General features: G+C 35.3%; 1 protein-coding gene across 1 annotated transcript in view; it reads left to right on the top strand.

Annotated features, from left to right (window-relative positions):
- The first annotated feature begins 2,459 nt into the window (after positions 1 to 2,459).
- Positions 2,460 to 23,151, top strand: part of LOC124353140 (bifunctional glutamate/proline--tRNA ligase-like) — a 127,555-nt gene continuing 106,863 nt past the window's right edge. Inside the window, 8 exon segments of the mRNA XM_046803001.1 lie at positions 2,460 to 2,739; positions 7,959 to 8,149; positions 12,104 to 12,260; positions 13,786 to 14,041; positions 14,189 to 14,315; positions 15,502 to 15,694; positions 20,062 to 20,233; positions 21,481 to 21,714. Of these exon segments, the coding sequence (XP_046658957.1) occupies positions 2,676 to 2,739; positions 7,959 to 8,149; positions 12,104 to 12,260; positions 13,786 to 14,041; positions 14,189 to 14,315; positions 15,502 to 15,694; positions 20,062 to 20,233; positions 21,481 to 21,714 (1,394 nt within the window). The 5' untranslated portion in view covers positions 2,460 to 2,675.

The following is a 23,151-nucleotide window of genomic DNA, read 5'->3' as shown; positions in this document are numbered from 1 at the left end:
AATTGCATCCCATTCCTATTCTCTTGAGAATTTATTTCAGATGGTCATTTTTTTTTTTTCATTTAAGTACTTCCTTTCGGAATTCGAGATGGGTGGGGGTGCTGAACACTTATAGATTGAGCTTAGCTTCGCTTTATGATTTGAAATTCCTGCAATAAACATTTAGAATTAAATTTCCTGTGGATTTACATTTGTACCCTCATAGTCAATGGATATAGATGCAGTCCTCGTCTCTGTAGCAGGTTGGAGCTGTAACTGATGGCTAAGATTTTATAGCTTTGCTTTGTCTCTACTTTGGTTTAGAGAGTCAATATTTTTATCTTCCATAATAATGATAGGTGATATCCACACAGGTATAGTATCCAAAATATCAAACACATGTTCAAAAGCTAAATTGAGGTCTCCTCCACAATTACCTCCCCTTGAGAGCCTCTATAGTATGCACAGTCCATATTAATTCCTTGGGAATTGAACCCCCTAATCAACTTATTCAAATTCAAATTCAAATGACTTTATTTGTATTATATATACAAATGGGCGAATTTAGGGCCATAAGGCCCTGTCTTACAATTAACTTATTCTGCTGATAAAGAAGACAATGATACAAAGAATTAATACGGAAAGCATAGTTCTTAATTAAATCACATCCAATAAAAATGTTTAAAATTCTGATGCAGGTATTTCATTTCGTAAAGGTCCCAATTTAAACACGCAGTGAACTCAACCCTTTATGTGAACAAGTTCTTTCGAGATACTTATTCCCATGATTTACTTAGTCTCATGATAGATACAACTCACTCCAAAAAAACCTTTCTCTTTTAACCTCCGGCAACCTTACCCCGCTGAGAATATCTCTGATATGCCCAGTTTATACCCTTGGTGAAGCAAACCTCCTGATCAACGTATTATGCCGATAAAAGTTACTGTCTTTGACCAACTACTCTTCAGATAATTAAAACAACTTGTAGTTCTAACCATCTGTAGTACTGGTTTTCTCAGTATACAAAGTTTACTTCCTAGTATGCTAGAAACTTGAAATTTGACACAATCGTAGCGTAGGCCGTTTAATCACAAAAAGTTTAGATGTTGATAATTTTTATTTTCTACTATTCTAAAATTTTGGATCGCTGACCAGTTCAGTCTCTTCTCCTAAGCTCGTAGCAGGTAAACTAGAGATAATATCTAAAATCTTAGTTAAGATTCGCCACAAAACTCTACAAAAAATAAAAATATTGGTTAAATTCATAAACGTTTGATTTGAGCTGATAAGAAACATTCTCATTTCCATAGGTTTTAAAAAAGATTAATAACACGTTTGGGATGAATCAGATTATAATACTTCAGAACAAGTGAGGATACCTACTCTGGTCCAGCACTCTTGTAAGGGTCCAGTAAATCTAATTTCTTTTCAACATCCTCGACAGTCAATACACACACTGACAAATTTGTTCCTAGAAGAAAACTATACCCAGGAAGAGTACTGAGCATTTATCTGAAAACGGAAGGAAAATTACCAGGAGATCTACAGGGATCTTCAGGAGACAAGCCAGTCTTATCACCACGCTTATAGCTCTCTGAAAAGTACTTGAACGCTTTATTCGTTGGTAAAGTTACAGAAATATCTTATATTATGAGGGTTAGCTTCATTCACATGATTCATATACTTTATACATCATTAGTAGACATATTCTTCGACGTACGATATGTGCGAAGCCGTTTGAAACAACCGTAGTTCTATTATTAAAAGAAATTTACGGTATTTCTTCTTGGCCTTACTCTTCATCAACATTAAATCCCCCAATTCCACAGAAAATCAGAATGGCAAGGGAATCCCTTGTACTTTTACAATAGAACGGATTCCATCCGACAGAGTAGTAAAGTACCTAAGCCCTAAGCATATATCTGGCACTGGTAGATCATAACGGACTGGTTCGACCAAGTAATACTTGGGTGCTTTTCATTTATGTTACATCTTCCAAAATCTCTTTTTTTTTTTTTTTTTTTTTTTCAAAAGCTTTATTTCTGGTTCAATTACTACAAGTAAATAATTATACACAGAAGTTTGAATCATAGAGAACAGAAGAACATAGAAATATTAACATTAGTGGGTTTGCTCCAATGGAGACACCCTATAACATAATACAGTTAACAGAAAATAAACAATAAAATTAGTACTTGACAAACAATGTAAGTTTCAAATTATAATAAAATGTCTTGAACAAGACGTGCTTTCAGTCTTCTGTTGACAGTTCTTTGGCCAATGTTAAAATGGACAGCACCTGTTGATTGGTCCAGAGTTTCTAGAAATGTGATTTATCTCTGAATTATTGCCATATTACGGATAAAAAGATTGCATGGAACTGTACTGTAAGAAAAACCAGCTGACAAAAAGGAGAAAGGCTTCGCTCGCTGATCAGTAATCATGTTTCTACCCAATTGGAATAAAACATTACCTTAACGGGCTTTGACCTAACCTCACTTATCAATGAGCGAGAGTCACTTTTCCACTCGAGAGGTGCAGCAGTTACTCAACAGAAAGAGAGCAGAATAGTGAAGGTTGACGATTGACAACAGCTTTGAAGATTTGCAAAAGGCCTTTAGATAACACATGTTTAGTGTTTTATAGTACACTTAATCTTGAAATATAGTTACTTACGAAGGTGTACTTTTACAACATGCCAGTTGCAAATTTACTTGAGAAGCAGGTTTTTTCAGCAAGCAAGACGAATCCACCTTTAGGTAAGAATTGGAGGCTAAGTTTTAAACATATGTACATTTTTAAATAAATTTTAATGCTACAGTAACAGACTTTTTGAATACTAGTCAAAAGTGCCAAGGACAGTATTACAGTGTTGAGGCTACTCAACAATGCCTTGCCATTTTTAGAGATTAGCTGTAGTAATTGAAAAATGTTAAAAACATTGATATTTATTAGCAATTTTTTATTATTTTTTTGTGCAAAAATGTATATGTTAACACTGGACTACTCAAGAACTTCATAAATATAAGAAAAAGTGTTACTTTGCTTTTTTACCATGCCTTGCCCCCTCCCTCCCCGATATACTTTGTAATGTTGAATGATATATATTTTTGAATTCAGAAATAAACCTAAACTAGGTTATATTAACTTTTTGGGGTAGAGTATGATAGTGGATCTGGTATTTTATATTGATATTATAAAACAACATTTAATTATTACAGGCTATACGTTATAATCAACCAATAGTAATCAATTTGAAAAATAATTAAATCATCTGTAACAACTGTATACACATTTTTATATTCTAAACACAATTTATTCTATAAGTAATTTCTTTTTAATAAAAAAAAGAGTTAACCTTAGAAATCTATAAGAAATAACACTTAAAGATCATTTACTGTGTCTTTCTTGATTACAAGATGTTTGTTTTGTTAGTACATTTTCTTTATTATTTAAATGACATCTTTCGTGTCACCTGTTAATTTTATCGTTTGATGTATCAGTTATGGTTCATTTATCATTTATGACATTACGTAATTTTTTAAAAACTATTTCTATTGATTTGAAGAGTTGTCAAAGCTTTTGTATTAGGCCTACTTTACAATATAATACCTGAAGTAGAAACACTATAAAAGGATAGAAAATAACAATAATGAAATCTGAAATTTTATTAATTAAATTTTAACCCAAATAATGGAGTAATGGTCTTTATTAATTCTTCTGAGAATAAAAGTTTATATCGGACTGACACGAATGTTTCCGATCATCAGTGCAGGCTGCGGCACCACCAATGGTGACAAATGAAAAACAATCCTTGATGTAGTACCTATCACTAAAATATAGAATTTTAGAGAGTCTGATTACAAATGCCTCTGGTCATTACTACAAGGTAAAAAATGTAATTTGACAAAGGAAACAAATATTTTAAATTCACCTAACCATAACTTCTTTCCGTCTTGTAAGAAAAGCAGTTCTACTTTTAATATTATAATTCACAACTTTGTTATTTGTAATTTTCATCTCTTTCTTTATAGGCTATCTCATATTGTTTTGTTCAAGAGGACGATTGCAATAGGTTAATAATTTGAATCTTATTGTTGGTGTGGATGAAAACAAATTTGTAAATAATACAAACAAATTCAATCAATCTTTTAAAAAACATAATAAGTAATGTAAAAAACACAAATAATTTAATAAATGAACAAAACTAACATAACAAGGTTTATAACTTCCTAATTCCCTATGTATGTATGTACAACTACTTACAAACTACCTGGTAACTTCTGAAAACAAAAATATCAGTTTCCCGATTAAAAAAACAACACACGATTACTCATCAAACTCGTACTTACACTCTGAAAAATCATAATGACCAATAATTAAAAAATGAATAAATTTATTTCCTGATATTTTAAGTGTTCATGAAATAACTTATTCAAACATTAACATAAATTTCCAAAATAAATGTTAGACTCAATGCACCACAGTGCTTAAGTTGAGATATGGATGCCATGGTTATACACAAGGAAGTGAAGGCACTACTAAACTGGAAGGTTATTGATGCTGTACCTGTTCTGACCACAGAACACTCAGATGTGCTATTAGTTGTAGGTTGTTTTTTATTCCCCTTGGGGCGGCCTACTGCCATGCAGTTAAACCTCAAGGGCTTTTTGCGCACCCTGGAAACACACCATGAGGCCCACCAGTCTACAACTTCAGCAGTTCCACAAACCGCCGAAAACAACCTATCAAGTCCTCCTGGGAAAATTCACCACCCCTGTCCAAACTACCAAAGATGGCATACCGCTCTCTTGCTATTGCAGGGCAATCAAAGAGTAGGTGCTCAGCAGTCTCCTCCTGCTCATTACACCTTCTACAGAGCGGATCCTCCTGAAGGATGCCGACTCTGTGAAGATGCTTCCTCAGGTGACCATGCCCCGTAATGAGACCAATAACCTGAGAAGACATTGATCTGTTTAATGAGAGAAGGTCCGAAGCCACCCTGGAGAAAGGTGACTGTAATACCATTCTACTCATTCTCAAACCCGGATGCAACCTCCACCTACTCTCATGCTCCGCACGAATCCATTCGAGACAATCCTAGAGGATTCACACCATGGAACACCGCAGAACGGTTGAGGGCCCGTCATAATTATCGCTGAGCCCTGGTTGGCCAGGGCATCAGCTCTTTCGTTCCCAAGAATCCCCTCATGATCAGGAACCCAACAAACGGTTACATTGTTGATTCTGGCAAGGGAGGAAACGGCCTGATAGCAATCCTAAACCAGTTTGGATTTGATCTCGCAAGAGTCCAGCGCCATCAGCGCTGCCTGACTGTCCGTGAAAATATTAATCGTCTTGCTCCTATATCGCAGACGAAGATTCTGACGAGCACATTCCATAATAGCTGTGACCTCCGCTTGAAAGACTATCGGATACGGACCCATAGGGACCACCAGCTCCCTACATGGTCAGAGTAGTTGTAGGTTACACTGGGAAACGGATTTAAAAAGATACATAAATATGACAAAAAAATGATGTGTTCTTATCCTACATTAAAAAGCTTAGTTGTTTGTGATTTTCATCCTAAAAAAGAATTAGCAGAAATATGTTAATAACTTTGAAATTATGATTGGTAACTCTAGCTGTTAACTTAACTGATACCTATTTGTTACATCTTTGATTCTTATGACCAGTGCAGAGTATATAAGCCTTAACCTTAAAACTGGCAATGGTGAACTTCAGTACTGGTTAAGCATTTTTGCATCTTTGCAAGACATATTTTACAAAAAATACAGTTTTTATACTTACTCAAAGGAAAAGGAAACACTCTTCCTTTTTATGTTATAGTTATACTTAGTTGTAACCATTATTCACTCTCCTTATGTGAAGAACAAAATAAATGTTTAACGCCTAATTAAAATTCCAAGTTTATCTCTTTGAAACAATAAAATTATTATTTATAAAAGATAGTAAAAACTTATATTTATAAGAATCATAAATAAAATTTATGTAGTTTTATATAATAAATATAAAATTTTAAAGTAAGTCTATCAAATTACCAAAAACTGTATATTTTATTAAAAATTTTGAAACATTAATTATCATCATAGTTATCATTATTTATAAAATGTAATTTGAAGGAAATGGTTGGCCCACACGAATCATGATAATTTTACTGAATAAATATGTATGTTTTGTTTACTTTTCATATCTAAATCTGACGTTTAAATTTTTTAGAAATAAAAAATTACAATAAAGGCAATATATTTTCTTCTAATTTGATGTAATACAATATACTCGACAGAAAATGTTAGGTTTTCTATTAACAGTGAAAAACTGAAAGACTTGTACACGAGTGGAGCTGGGTTATGTGTAGAAGACTTCACCGTGCTTGGGGTTGTGTTAGTCAACATTGTAGTCGCTCAATTGTGCCCCTGATGGTTGATTGTGTCTCTTCATCTGAATTTCACTTCATTTTGTAATCTAGGTGTCTCTGATGTTGAAACGATCCCAAGTGTTCGTTTTGAGATTCTTTGTTGCTGACTATTTTTAGATTCCTTCAGACAAACATGACACCAGAATATCGGGAGTCAAATCTGCGATAGCATCAGATTTCAAATGCTGCACGTAAGAGGAAGGTGAACTGGAGTTAAACTCAACATTCACACATATAAAAAACTCTCCTCGAGTTTTTATCCAGTTCTAGGGTTAACTACAAAATTAGAATGTGATTAAGGGTAAGGGGCAGACCTACCAAGTTAATTGTTAGGAAAAGAAATCCTCATTAAAGTTAATAGGATTCATCAAATAGATAATGTCGGGAAATTAAGGTTAGAGAAAAATTTTATGACAAGATTGACCAGGGGTTTCATTGGTAATCATGGGCCATATTAGATGTTTCTCATTATTAGTTTTTCCCATATCATTAAAGAGTGAAGAACAATATGCGGACCCAGTTTTTATATTAATTTTCTATACAGTTTTATTTATTTAGAACCATCAATATTATTAACCAATTTTGTATAATGGGAGTATAAAAAGTGGACCCAGTTTTTATATGGCTTATTGCAATGATAAATACTTAATCGTTTTAATTCCAACCATTTAAAAACATTATTTTAATACAATACTGATTTTTGTTTGTTATGTAGTTTAGTTAAATTTTTTTTAATATTCACTGTTACGATAACAATATTTGAAATGCTCACAGTAAAACTAAAGGGTACCTTTTGCATTAACCGAGGTAATATTTTTTTACCCTTTAAATGCCAACTTCCTATTTTACCGGTTGTTCAGGAAAAAAATCACTAAAAATCGAAAACTTAATATTTTTAAACTAATATTATATTAAATTGTTTGTGAAGAACTGTTCTTTTAAAAATAAATTGTTATATTACACCACTGATCAATTAACTCTAACGAAAATCAATCTAGAACTCGCATATAAACATTTCTGGTTGACATAGCTACCGGAAACAATGTGACATTAGTTTCTTAAAAGTTGTATAACTCACTCATTATTGAAGATAATGATATACATTTTCCAAGATTTATAGACAATTGAATACCCCTTCCAGTGATATGGACAAAGGAAATGATTTGATTTTTTTTGTAATGATAATTAGATTGAAAAATGTAATTGAAATCAATTCTAATTTTGTGACGTAAGTCCATTTTTGATATTCCTAAATTTAATTTTATGGTAACTTTGTTATTTAATGCTATTTAGGCAGAGTTTTCAATGAAAAATTACAAAAAAGTATGTTGATAGCTTATTATCAAACATGTGCATTTTATACTGAAACCTTGCAAAATGCCGTCAAAAGGGCTGGCACTTTTAGGTTCACCCACTAGAAAAATACCTGGTACTTTTCAGTACACCCACTCAATAAATATTCGGCATTCAAAGGGTTAAATCATCCCTAAATAAAGATTTTACAAAAATGTTGTTTGATATTTGATATAAACATTTCAGGTGAGCTTGCTGTCCTGAAGCTTATCGGGAATGAGAAAATCTCTGTAGAATGGACTAACACGCAAGGCTCTAGTTCCCTGACTGTCAGTCCGGACGTGGTCTTGGAGACCAGTACGGACATTTATCGGTTCCTCGCCAAGTCCTTTCCTGAACTCAGCCTCTATGGGACAACTTTACTGGAGCAAGTAGAGGTACGATATGTATACATTAGGGTCGGTCGGGGTAAAATGGGTACAAAAACATGCTCTTTTTAACTTTAAGGCCTTTTAAAAAGTTTCTTGAAATAATTACAAAATAATTACAGGTTCCAGCTTATCATTGTGACCTCTTAGAATAGTTTAATATGTAATAAAAGTTAATAAACTATTTTAGTATAAAAAGTAATTATTTTTTTTTATAGTATACCTATTTTACCCCCATGGTTTGGGGGAAAACGGGTTTTATAGTAATGTTTTCATAGTAAAACACAATAATTACAAGTGCTGTACTTATTTTACCCCAGTATTTGTGTAAAGTAGGCACAGTAAAAAATAACTAATGAAATATTTTGGTCACAAAAAAATTTATTATTACTAAAAATATCAGTTAGACAAGTAATTTATTTAAAAAATTAAAAACATAGAAACAGTTCGTTGAGAGGGGCACTTCACACAAACTTGAAAAAAATCTTCCATTATAATCTGGTACAGAAAAAAAACATTAGAAATTTTGTCCTAAATCAACCCACTCAATGTTCTTCTTTATCAGGGAAAAATGTAACGCTCTCCTTCACCTTTGCATTTTGTCAAAAACTTTACGGAATATCGCTCCTTGTTGCGAAGATCTTGTGCAGTAATTTGTCCCCTGTACTCCTTCACAACCGTGCCACATTCACTTTGGTAGTTTATACCTACCCATGATCCTACAGTGGGTTTTCAGTAGGTTTTACGTTTTTTAGGTAGGCTGCTTTCATCGTCACTTTCTGCCGTATCAAATAAGCGTTTAGTAGCTCTAGGTTTTTTTTGCGGCTTTGCTTTGGACCAATCCAGGCTCTTGTTTTTATTGTTTTTCCTAAGGCTGTAATGGGTTTAGGCCTATTAGTTTTACTTTTTATTTTCTCTTTTCTGGCATCCTTCTTCTTCTTTCAGTCTGTCCATTACTTCATTTGTTGTCATTACTTCACCACAACTTCCTTGAACTCGTCGCCTTTTTGTCTTAGAATTTTTCAATGCATCTTTTTATACTTGAATGACTGTTTCAGGTGACAATGTACTTAAAATTGCTTCTCTCTCAGTTTCTTCATTGGTGAAGGAGAAATTTCAGGTAGGCCTGCTACAGAACTTGATGGGCCGGGTAAATCTTGTACAGGATTAGCTAACTTTAATCCAGTGGGTTCTGGTCGGCCAATGGGTGCCTCTGCGATGTCTTTGGGTGTTTCGATGGAGTTTTGCTTAGGTTGTGCTCCACTTTGTAAGTCCATTGGCCTAGTTGGTTGTACTGAAACAATCCTTTTTTCTAAAACAGACTTATTCACAGGATAGATCCCAGAGCCCTTAAAACCACCAATAATGTGCTCAGATTTGAATGAAGTCGATACCAGTTTACTTAGAAGACTTGGAAAAAAACAGCCTTGTCAACATTTTTAAGCCGCGATTCACGATACCAGTTCTTCAAAAATTTCTCTCCACGCACTTTTCATAGGAGCAAATACCCCAACATCCAATGGCTGAAGTGCATGGGATGTATTTGGGGGCAAACACAGAAGAATAATGTCATTGTCTCTTGCCACTCGGGTTACGTTATAGGTCAAGTGACTTCCATGTCCGTCAAACAAGACAAGAACTGGTTTTTCAAGATTTTTTGTCTGATTTGCAAAATTAATGAGCCATTTCTCAAAAAATGAAATCTTGCATCCAGCCAGACTGTGTGACTCCATAGAGTGCACCTGGCGGTCCTCCTTGAACCCAAGTACTTTGCAAATCTCCCTGTCCTTTAAAAACAACACAAGGTGGGTAGCGTTCACCGGATGCATGGCTACAAAAAGAACACTGTATTGCAGTCTGCCAGCTCCTCCTGATCTTGAATAGGACACTTTTGCACTTTTAGGGACAAAGACCTTACCCTTAGTGGGATCTGTGCCTAGGCCAGTTTCGTCCAAGTTGAAAATACGTTCTGGGTGATTTTCTAACCCATTTTCCACAAGAACTTGCTCATAAAATTTTAAAAAACTCATCTACCACAAACTGAGACAGTCCTTCAGCCCTTGCTTTTGTTAATATTTCGGGTTTCCGTTTTGATAGTTGATGTGCCCACCTTTTTTCAAACCCTCTTAAAAAGTCATACCCTGGCATATCGTCCTTGAATGGCGTCTTTCTACCCACTGATTTTACATAGCTACACACCATATATTGCAAGTCTTTTCTATCTAGTGGATAACCACATTTTGCTGCATACAATAAAGCCTCCACAATATAGTTCTCCTCTTCTTTTGATAGCACTGTTGCCTTTCCAGAACCAGGAGTTTTAGGAGGATTTTCACCTCCACCGCGAAGGGTTTCATAAGGAATGTTATATTTTCTTGCTGCAGCATATACTGAGCTTCCATTGTCAACTTCCTTTACTGCTTCCTTCAAAGAATCTTCATCATATTTTTGGGGTTTTTTTCTTTATGTATGTGCGTGTGGCATGATCTAAAACAAAAAAGTGAGGTTAGTTTTCAGTTTTTAAAATATTATACCTATTTTACCCCATGTTAACAAATTATGAATAGCATAAAACCTATTAAAACTTTAAAACATTAAAACAAGTTAAAAGTTAAAGTATATATGTGTAATGTATACATACCTGAATTTGAAACTTCTATTTGATTAGGTTAACTTTTAAACAATGTCATCAGTTAGGTTGTCTTGGTTACACTGACTCCTGTGTGAACATATGTTTTTTTCATTTTAAGAAGCTACCAGCAGTTTAGCCAACTCACTTTCAGTATAATATCATATAAGATGATGTTATACATTTTATGGTATTTTTTTCTGATCCAAAACATCAATAATCTCAAGTTTTATAATATAAAATAATGTTTATACCCGTTTCACCCCAGTATACCCATTTTTAACCCCCGACCGACCCTATCATTTGTCTTTTGACCACAAACTTCGTATAGTGTTCCGTACTGTGAAAAGTGATCTAGATTTTGATGTAAAACTACATCCTCCTCTTTTTGTGGTTAAGTAGAAGAGAAGATATAATTTATAACTTTACCTACAAATAATGATTCTCATTACATTTTAAGAAACAAAATATGACACAGATAAATATAAGACATAAGATAAATTGTTTCATTGAGTTGAAACATATGTATATTGCTAATTAGTAAATAAACATACACAAACACTAACTCTGACAGTAGACTTGGAAGTAATCTGCAAAATAAAATTCAAAACCACAAAAAAGAAAAACACAGGGATGCAGAATATGTTAACCATCCAAAATTTTCCCAGAGCTCTATTTTTGGGTGATATATTCTCCGGTATATGTGTACTGCAATATAGGCAGTGTCTACTATAGTTAGTTAGGTATCTTTACTAATCATTTCCAATTACTAGCAACGTTAGCTCCTCTCATTTAAGGTGGAGGTCTTGCTATTGCACTAGAATTAAATCACACAAATATAAAATCAGGAATTAAGCACGATCGTATTTTTAAATCGTTAAATGTTTAAGTATTTCTGTTTTAGGCGTATTAAAAACCATATTTGTTTTCTGTGGATTGTATTTATTTCCAGGTACTTTGCCATTTTTGCTCAGTAAAAAATTTAATAATTTAATGAAACTATCAAAAAGTATTTTTTTCTAGTCGACCTATTGTCAGCATATAAGTGTTCAATCAACCAATTCTTGACTTTTAACCATAAGTGATCAAGTTGCTGGAATTGGAGCTAAGAAACAATGTCAAAGAACCAAAATGAAAAAGAATTGAATGACAAAATTAATAACTTACGGCTTAGTAGAGTATATATTTGTCTTATTCTAAAGTTACATTGATTATACTTACAGAAATTGCATGTACTTTATAGAGCTGTAAATATTCATATTCACACTTTTAAAATATTGTCTTTCTGTAATGTTCACAATTTTTATTCTACTTAGGTTATAATTGTATTCCAGGTGGATCATTGGCTGTCGTTCTGTATCGGTCCGATGTCTTGCACACAAGAGTTTGTGGATTCAATTCTCTACCTAGACAAGGTGTTGACTTCTGTCACGTATCTGGTAGCTAACAAGCTCACTATAGCAGACTTGTGTGTTTGGGCGACTTTGTATGGTAAGTGGCTCATTCTCTGATCGTACTATCATTAATTACATAAGAATAGGAAACATCCTGGGTCAGTAAATGAGGGCGGCAAAGGATTTCAAGTACTTGGGAATCCCATATGTGCCGGGATTATCAGAGAAAATTGTACGTCTATGGAAATCCTGTATGTGCTTGAACTGTCAGACAATTGTATGTACCCTTATGTGTCAATATTATCATATAAAATAAAAAGCATATATAGAAAACTAGCAGTTACCTGCAGCTTCACACGAAATTTCGTATTGCACCTGTATGAACACTTCTGGTTCGAGTGAATTAGATTTCTCACGCTAAGTTGAGTTTGTCAGACGTTAGCATACGACTGTTTGTTAGTTTATTTTCTTCCAATAACTATATCAATCAAGAAAATATGTTAAAAGTGTATATTTATGGTCATTGTAAATTACTTCTGTGTTGTTTTATTTTGTTCCATTGCTGATTTTACCTCTTTTCTGATCAAGAAAGTACTGAAATAATGAATAATAAAAATTACTTCATGTTGGTCATTACTACTCAAAAATTGAATTATGGACAATTTTAAATTATTGGTAGACTGAAATGTCTTGCGAACTACAACAAAATTGTAAAAAGACGCATGCTACACGTACATTATTATTATTATTACGTACTTTATTATAAAGTGGTCTAACACTCGAGCTTTAAGTTCAACGAGAAATTTATTTTAAAGAATGATATACATCATTACTTAGCACCTTAAAATAGTGTTTGGCTATTTAATATACGTTACTGTCACATAATTGCAGTTTATAATATGCAGGTGCTTTGAAAACTTTTATCTTTTGCAGCGCCACCTGGTGGCGAGTTACATCAATGGGTGTATCATATAAACCTTCTCAGTATAAAAATATATACACATTCAAATTTTCATAATGATCAGTCAAATAGTTTCTGAGTCTATCAATGTCATATATACCAACATTCTCTTTTGTCTTTATAATACAAGATTTCTTTTGATTGGAAATACACAGGTTGGACAAAATGAACACTGAATGTAAGAGTCAAAAATTGTAAGAAAATATGAGGAAATATGGAAAAATCAGGTGTGGCTGGTCTGAAAGTTATCACAAGAAAATAACGTAATAAACGTAATACATATTGAAAAGAATTTTTGTAAAGTAAATTAATTGAGGCTTCTCAAATAAAATTCACATATTAACCACAAAGTTATCCTTCTGTTGACGTTACGCCACCTACAGTATCAAGAAGTATTTCAAGTCAGACAAGTAATGGTTGTTTGTTAATAGTAACTCTAATATTTGTACAGTGATGAATGTAATGGTGCTTGATAATATCCATAATAGAACCCCCGAGATTACAGGCGTGGTATAATAGGGACAGAAAATGGTGACTTATTGTATCGACTGTCACAGATTTTGGCATGTCTGGGATTAGTTCGACACCAACAAAAAGTTGGTCACACAGTTTGAATCACATGGAATGGTTTTATTTTGTGACGAATATATATTTGTTGCAGACAGTGCACAATGGTTAGCATTGAAAGTGAATGGGAAGACCCCGAAGAATGTCTTGCGGTGGATGAATTTAGTAGAGGGACAGAAGTTTGTACAGCAAATGCTCTGTGATCTCCCAGAGGAAGCGAAAATGAAGAAGGTACAAGGGAAGGGTCGAGCATCGCAGGAGAAAACTCGCAAAGAAGAAGGCAAATTTGTGGATCTCCCTGGAGCAGAGATGGGGAAAGTTGTGGTGCGATTCCCTCCCGAGGCCAGTGGGTACGTTAATTTCTTCACAATATGTTATATTTCGTATTAAATTTTCTATCTTAAAATTAGATTTTTAATTTTTTTTAATGCTTTGATTTCAATTTGAGGATACAAATATTAACAGTTTTATTTAGTGTCCACATTTGTATATTACAGGTATCTGCATATTGGACATGCAAAAGCAGCTCTTCTCAATCAATACTATCAAGAAGCCTTTCAAGGGAAGCTTGTGTTTAGGTTTGATGACACCAATCCGGCCAAGGAGAAAGTGGATTTTGAAAAGGTAATGTAACATGATATACAAGGCATATCCAGAAAGTAAGTGTACAGAGACTTTTACGGCTGGAAGGATTTTTTTTACTTGTTGGCTACACTGCCGTGTAATCTGATTCCTCCCCTCCGCAATGAGACCGGTTCGAGGTCAGTACATGAGAACTGTCGATGCGACAATGCGTTTAGTGAAAAATGTCAATCCAATCTCCCGCTAAGTGTGAAATATGCGGTGTCATCCGTTATCTCTTTTTGAAGGGAAAAATCGGTTGAGGTTTATAATTAGGTAAAGACTGTTTATGGTGATGAAGCTATAAATCGTAGGAGTGTGTTCAAGTGGTGTGGAGAGTTTTAAAAACGGTTGTACGTCTGTGTATACGTACGTCCGTCTGTGCGTACATGCGTATGTCTGTTCTACAGTGTTTCCGCAAATCTCCAGATCTCTGCTACATGAAACCATCACAGAAACCCTCGGTTATCGGAAAATGTCTGCGAGGTGGGTCCCGAAACAGTTGACAGATCAACACAAGTTTACTCGAGGGAAGCCGGGCAAGAGTTTTGAGACGCTACAAACTCCCTTAAGATAAATTTCTCCACTCCTCCATTTTAAGTATGCAGTTCCTACCTCATAAACATCAGTCAGAGTTATTTCCTTAAAAAAATAACGGATGACACCGGATATTTCGCACTTGGCGGGAGATTGGATTGACATTTTTTATGAAACGTATTGTCGTATCAACAGTTCTCAACGTATTGACCTCAAACCACTCTACTTTTATGTGAAAAAGTACACATACATATTTTACACATAATTGGAAGTTTCATATTGTACTGCAATCTTTCTCAAGCAGTGGAGAGCATTCTAGTTGTCTGTACACTTTGGACCACTTTTATGTGTTTTCCACATCAGTGGATCCTAGAAGGTAGTTTTCAAGTTAAACCTGATGATTTTTCTATCAACTAGTAACAACAATCCTTGGCTTTCAGCCTTATTAAGTGAAACCTTTGTTCACTGCTCAATATGGAGTGTAAATTAAATGTTGAACACCAGCCATTTCAAAGGCATCCAGAAGTTAAATTAGGCAGCTGTGCTACTAAACTGTTTATTAAATGCTTATCAATGACACAGTCCTCTAATCAAACCAAATTTTGTTTGCAATCGTGTGTGTAATGTTATTCACTCTCATGACTTATCACAGGTGATTTTAGAAGATGTCGAGTTGCTGCAGATCAAACCGGACGTTTTTACTCACACTTCAAACTACTTTGACCTGATGTTGGGGTACTGCGAGCAACTGTTGAAGCAGGGAAAAGCGTACGTGGACGACACCGACCCGGAGACTATGAAGGCTGAGAGGGAACAGCGGACCAAGAGCAAGAACTGGGACAACTGTGAGTTGGTTTCTAGACCCGTGGATGAATGGCTATTGATGTCAAAAGATAAGAGACATAAGGCCAGAAAACATCGCTCACCTTAACGCTTCCCTTTCTAAAGAAAGATGGAATTTTCTAAATTCATCTCAACCCGTTGAGCAACAGTTTATATTGTTTACCGACACTTTTAATTTCCACGTTAACACCTGCTGCCCTACAAAAACAATTAATGTCTGTGACAAAAATTCAAAAAACAATTGGATCACACCAGGAATTTTAGTTTCTAGAGAGAAACTGAAATTTATGTCCGAAATTTACAAAAGCACTTCTAATGAACAGTTCAAAATATTTTTCAGGAATTATAAAAAAAGTATATAAGAAAGTGATCCAAGCTGTGAAAGCACTCGATGCCTCCAAATCAATTCTCTCTTCAAAAAACGTTTCTAAAACAACTTGGGGCATCATAAACAATAAAACAAATGCATACAAACAAATCAAAATTAAAGTTGGGGATAGGCTTGTGGAGGATGAGACTGAGATTGCCAGTCGGTTTAACGAGTTCTTCGCATCCGTTGCTGACAGGCAAGGTCCTCGGCCATCTGACCCTAAAGTACGCCCCTCACGAAGGCAAAGCCCAGCAGCATCAATGGTGTTGGCGCCTGTTGTTGAGGATGAGCTTCACCTAATTATCCAGCAGCTCCCAGCCAAAAAGTCAAACGACCTTAATCTGATGTCCCCATGGCTCATTAAAAAATGCTGCAAGCATTTAGTGAGACCCTTAACTGAATTAGTAAATTATTCATTCCAAACAGGAGTGTTCCCCTCTCTCCTCAAAATTGCAGAAGTGGTTCCAATTTTAAAGAAAGACGATCCAGCCTCTATAAATAACTACCGGCCTGTCTCAATTTTGCCAGTATTCAGCAAAATTTTTGAAAAGCTTTTTCTTATAAGAATGCTTCACTTTTTGGACAAATACAATCAGCTCTCAAATGAACAGTTTGGGTTCAGAAAGGGTAAATCGACAACCGACGCAGTCGTTGGTCTTGTCGATATGATTGTAGAGGGGATTGAATGTCGGAACCACACAATGAGTGTGTTCCTGGATCTGTCCAAAGCATTCGACTGCGTTGACCACAATATACTGCTCGACAAACTTGAGTCCCACGGCATTCGAGGCGTGCCTTTTAAATGGCTTAGCTCATTTCTAAGCCACAGATCCCAAGTTGTCCAGATATCAAATAAATCATCCAAACCAATAGACCTTACATATGGAGTCCCCCAGGGGTCTATCCTCAGTCCTGTGCTTTTCCTGCTTTATGTCAACGACATAGAATCATCGCTTCTGCATGGAAGAACAGTGCAGTTTGCAGATGATACGACTTTTTTTCAATGCAAGATCAAGCGAAGTTTTGGAACAACAGGCTTTTGTTGATATCAACAACTGTGTCCAATACTTCAACAGTCTCAACCTCACAATAAACTCTTCAAAAACCAACGTTTTAAATTTTTCTTTGCGCACTGCGAGCAACCAGTGCGGACCTGCCATCTTGATGGCTGACTCCGCACTGGACGAAGTCTACTCTTCAAAATTCCTTGGAATGTACCTTGATCGAGGACTGACATGGAATGTGCACATTGATCATGTTTGCGCCAAAATCTGCTCAGGCATCTTTGTTCTGAGGTCTTTAGCAAAATACTGCCTGAGTCAGGTACTGATTACGGCGTATTATGGCTTGATATACCCCCACCTGGCCTATGGAGTGATCCTTTGGGGAGCTTGCGCTAACACTCAGTTCCAAAGAGTTTTCAGACTCCAAAAAAAAGCAATTCGAATCATCGCTAAAATCAAATTCAGAGAGTCGTGCAGGCAAGTTTTCAAGAAATTGCAGCTGTTGACTCTGCCATGTCTCTACATATTGGAAACAACTATGTTTTGTGTGAATAAATGTACCTTAACCAGAGGACAAGACATACACATGTATGAGACACGTGGCAGAGCAAACTACCGAACTGGTAGACACAGAACGGTGGTTTATGAACGCCTGCCTTCACAAGCGGGTGTTCAATTCCTCGACAGACTGCCCAATCCAATCAAAGATGCTCCAACGCCAAAGGCGTTTAAGACTCGCCTAAAACGCTTCTTGGTGTCTCAAGCGTTTTATAATGCAGGTGAGTTTTTGGCTTTCAACTGGGAGGCCGCCCAATTTGAAGAATGACACCGCTGTTCGAAGTGGGTTGCATTGGCGATGAATGAAAGAGGTGTGACTTTAAACATTGTATGTCTGTATGTGTATTATAGTATGAATGACCGAAATTTTAGGATATTATTATTAATTGACGTTTGCCATACGATGTATTATTGTCTCAGCAATAAAACAGATTTGATTTGATTTGATTTGAGATTGCAATTGGAAGTTATTTGTATAGGCACAAGTAAAATGAGAGGCCAACATTAAAATACTCATTATACTCTTAACAGTATGTTAAATGTTTGTGATGTTCAAATAATAAATACACACTTTTTTGTTTCCAATGTTTATACATTTAATAAAGAGTTTATACAGTATAAGTATATGTTACACATGTAATAACATATTGTATTATACTGTGTGAGTTCCTGTATTCTGTTTGCTTGTTGGAGTACTATAAAGGGCTAATTATATGAAAAACATTGATCGTTCTGATAAACAGCTTGATGAGTACATCGAGAACATGTTAAACATATGACTTGACTCAGCTATAGTGAATCACACTTGTTACATTATTACATTCATCACTAACATCCTTATTTCAAGTTCGAGAAAGTAGTTCGACAATCATAATTCATCATAAACCTAGCTTTTTTGGAATAATAGATAATTATCACACTTTATAGCATTTAATCCCTATGCATTATGAAAAATGTATCTGAACACTTTTCCTTAGCCAAACTTTTATGGCAAAGTAATAGGGCATGTCTAACCTAGTGTTTCAGACTTTGATACATATTGTATCTATGGGCGTGGCCCCCAGGGATTTTTTCAGCAATTATATAAATATTTCATACTATTTATCATTTTAAAGGCAAGGATATATAAGTGTTTGAAAAATCTATAAACACAAAGTTTGTTTTAAATTTAAATTATTACATGGATTTGAATGTAATGTAAATAAAAAAATTATGGTTGCCTGTAAAGTCGGTTTTACGGGCGAAGATTTTACGTGACAACGTCTTTTTCTCGGTAGAATATTTATTGATATGAATATTATTAAATTGCACAATAGGAACAAGGAATTGAATGAAAATAAGAATTGCACAAATTTTAACTATAGAAATATATTTTGTTTACTAAAACATTGTACATAATTTGAAATTAATTAAAATTTGTTATTGTAAATGGTAAAGTTGAATAAAACATTTACTAAAATTGGAATTTCAAATTCTTGCTAAACACAGTTAAATTCTAACTCCGCGCGTGGTGATTGGTCGGTTTAGTTCGTTTGTTTGGTCGCACTGTTATGACAGGTTAGAGGTTATAATTTGTTATTTTAAATGTTTGACTAGCAATACGCGCTGTTTCTTCTCAATCGACTGAATTACGATTGATTGCAGAGTGATTTAAACTAATAATTTACTTAACACTATCAACATTTGTCAATAGTGTATGACATAACCTATAAACTCAGTTTCTCAACTTTTGTGTCAATCTAACAATTAATCAATCAATCATAGTTTACGATAATGAAATATCAGTGAACAATTATTTACCTTTATTGTTGTAGTTGTTGTAAATGACGAATCTAAGCACTCCACATTTTCACGAATAAACATAGTTATCTGCTTTATCCCGTGCGGCGGACCCACAGTTATCTGCTTTATCCCGTGCGGATCCCGTGCGGCGGACCCACTGGACGGGCATCGTAACGTTACCGGGCGTTACACTTTTTCATGAGTGACTCCGAGCCGCAACCTAATTTAAGACGTTGTCACGTCAAAAAATTGTTACATAGCTTGTTAATCCAGGTAGTTGGCCATTCACACTTAGAATATATTATAATAACCAGTATTCAGTGTCTGTCAGCATATTTGTAAATAAACTTAGTAAAACATTATTAGGACTTATAACGATACACAGTATGAAACACTGTCAAGCGGCATGACTGTGACTATGATCAGCTGCGGCTGTTTGAAACCCTTTTGTAGTTTGGAGATAACTGATATAGATGAAAATAAAGGTGTGCTGTTTAAAAAATAGCTAATCAAATTAAGAAAATGTAAATTCATTATCAAACAAAGCTATCATTTTAGTAGACTTTTACTAAAAAATAACTTCAATATGCAAGGAACTTTATAAATTCATCCTTAAATATTATTATATGTACCTACTGTATGTTGTATATTGCAGCTGTCGAGAAGAACATGAAGATGTGGGAGGAGATGAAGGCAGGAACTGAGTATGGCCAGAAGTGTTGTGTGAGGGCCAGAATAGACATGAGCTCCGCCAATGGTTGCATGAGGGATCCCACCATCTACCGTTGCAAGAACGAGCCTCATCCACGTACTGGGGATAAGTACAAGTAAGTACAAGCTAACAGATTCTCTTAGCAGGGATAACTTCTGGCTGGTATCTACCTTCCAGTTGAACCCAACACTGTGCACAGCAAAAACCGATGTGTCACTTAAATCTGGGCAACCATATGGATGTCCAGAAGCGTCACATTACTAACCGCAAATATCGAGATTCTGGGGTGCAAGGGTAATTTGATAGGTCAAGTTTACTGCGGGAGATGACTGTTGGAGTTGGTGGGGTTTGTTCCCTAAGTATTAGAGGTTCTTGCTCAACAAGGGTGTGCCACCCTCTGCCTGCTTTGGGCTGGAGAGGCTGGTTCAGAGCTAGCCTTCCCTTCTTCCCGGGGGGAAATGACTTTGAGATTAGTGCCCTAATTCTTCCTCATGGATCTCGATAGGTGGCGGCCCCTACCGCCTAACCTTACCCATCCTGAATATCCTGTCACTCCAGAAGTAGCGCTAAAGGCCTTATGGGACTAAGTACAATTTATAAGCTTCTTGTCCTAAGAGAACAAAAAAATCCTGAATCCTCTGCAATTATAAAATTATTAGCTAAGCAATTCCAGATTCGTGGTATTATTTAGACAGAGCTTTGAAATACATCATGACTTATTTACACAGACAAGCTACTTGATATAGCTCATTTTCTTCATGGAATTGAACCATTGAGGTTAATCCGACTTAAGTTGAGATTTGAATAAAATTTCACTTCATTTTTTTATGCCCGTCTCATACAAGGAGAAGTCCGGTTTTGTGCTAGGAATTTTGGTTGGCAAAATGTATATATTATTACAAAAATCTACAGGAAAGTACGTGTAAGTACAATTCCAGCTAGACATTGTTGATAAAAAAGTCCACATTAAGAAGTAAATCATTGAATTTGAAAAAGTTATAAAACCATTATTTACAGTAAAACCTTGTTTATTCCTTGTAAGTTTTAATGTGGTTTTAACATAAGAACTGGTAACCTTTGAACTTTTTGAACAATGTCACAAGTATATGATGGTCAAAAATCGCCATGAAATAACCGTTTTCAAAAGGTGAAAAATCAGTTTCTGAAAACTGGAATTAGTTTGTTAAGAGCAGAATATTTTAGTGTAAAGAGCCCTGTAACTCTGTCCAGGTCACCTTTGGCATCAGCCTGTCGTGCGAAACTCTGATTTCCTTGGTTGTTATTGGGCTGGTAATTAATGGATAATGTTCAGTTCATACTTCCCACAGTAAGCATCATCATAATATCTCTTCTTTCCCTCAGGGTCTACCCCACATATGACTTTGCGTGTCCGATTGTGGACAGCGTAGAAGGGGTGACACACTGCCTGCGTACCATGGAGTACCACGATCGAGACGACCAGTTTTACTGGTTCATCGAGCAGCTGGGTCTGCGCCGTCCACACATCTGGGAGTACTCACGGCTCAATATGACCAACACTGTACTGTCCAAGCGGAAGCTGACTTGGTTCGTTGACGAGGGATACGTTGATGGCTGGTGAGATATCAGAAAACAATATTACGTCCTTGTTTTGTGTAGATTCTCTTATTTCTGATGTTAACTGAAAATATATTTTATAACTTTCTAAATTGAGCACTAAAATTTGTTCTAGTACCGGTATACTTTCAAACAAAATAAATTTAGAAATAACACCACACAGTGCAAACAAGTTATGATTAATTCTCTGGATACAGTTAAAGTTATATAACGAACAAGTAGGTTTTCTTACCTCCATCAAATGAAAAAAGTGATGAGCTATATTTGTCTATTATTGTAAAAAACGGCATGATCTCAAAACAGCACTAGCTAAAACTTTTATTGCATGGGGGCAGAACACGTCAGGTCAATGCAACAGGCGGCACTGAGCTGGCAAAGAGCAGCGCTACAAGAGCCAAGCGGCGAGAATTTGTACCACGCAAGCTCCGCCTTCAGCAGAGCTATTCCAGGAACTTTTGGGTACCCCCTCGTACAACATGTTTTCATCAAATGTCCACAAAAACCATTAGTGGATAACCAAAGTATGGAAATTTCGTACTTTTGTGAACAATATTTGACTTAAAGTTCAAATATTTATTCTATGTCAATGTTTACGTAGCTTCGCATTCCGGCTGCATCCATAAGCTTATAAGGCAGTAAACAAACCATTTTTTTGTTTTTTTTTGTGTAAGAAAACCCTTAGATAGATAGCCCAAAGTAATAAAGTATTGTGTTTTTATAAATAATATTTGACTTGAAATTTGTATTTTCTAAATCCATATTCAGACATTTGGTACATCTATGTTAGGTACCTTGTTTCGCTGTACATAGATTTATTCTCAACTAGCCGTTTCCCGCGGCTTCGCATGCTGTTCGTAAGTTTTGCCCATGTATGAACACTTCTGGTTCAAGCGAATTATGTTTACAACACCGATGTAGATTTGGCTTTGTTGCCATGATCAGGAAAATCTGTCAATAGTGTATGTTTTTGTATTTGTAGCCTTACATGTACATTATTATAAAGTGGTCTTCTTCAAGTTTTAAGTTCAATCAATAATTTATTTTTAAGACAAATATACACCATCTTAGCGCTTTCAAATAGTTTTTGGCTACTTAATATACGTAACTGTGTCGTGATTGCAGTTTATAACTTGCAGGCGCTTTCAAAACTTTTATTTTTTGTAGCACTGCCTGGTGGCGAATTACACCAATGGGCATAGAATATAAACCTTCTCCATCGAAATATACATAAAAAAATTTTATAACAATCGGTCAAATAGTTTACGATTCTATGAAGGACAAACACACAAACATTCATTTATATATATATATATATATATATATAGGTTTAAATAGTAAGGTTTTCCAGAAAATAAGACATTTGAGACTACCTCGGCAGTGTGGAACTAGAGCTGTCATCTTGAGATGAATGACAAAATACTGCCAAGGGAATCCCCT

The sequence above is a fragment of the Homalodisca vitripennis genome, chromosome 1 (genome assembly GCF_021130785.1).
Source record: "Homalodisca vitripennis isolate AUS2020 chromosome 1, UT_GWSS_2.1, whole genome shotgun sequence".
NCBI lineage: Eukaryota > Metazoa > Arthropoda > Insecta > Hemiptera > Cicadellidae > Homalodisca > Homalodisca vitripennis.
The sequence above is the reverse complement of the archived record's forward strand: the minus strand, read 5'-3'. Positions and strand labels throughout refer to the sequence as shown.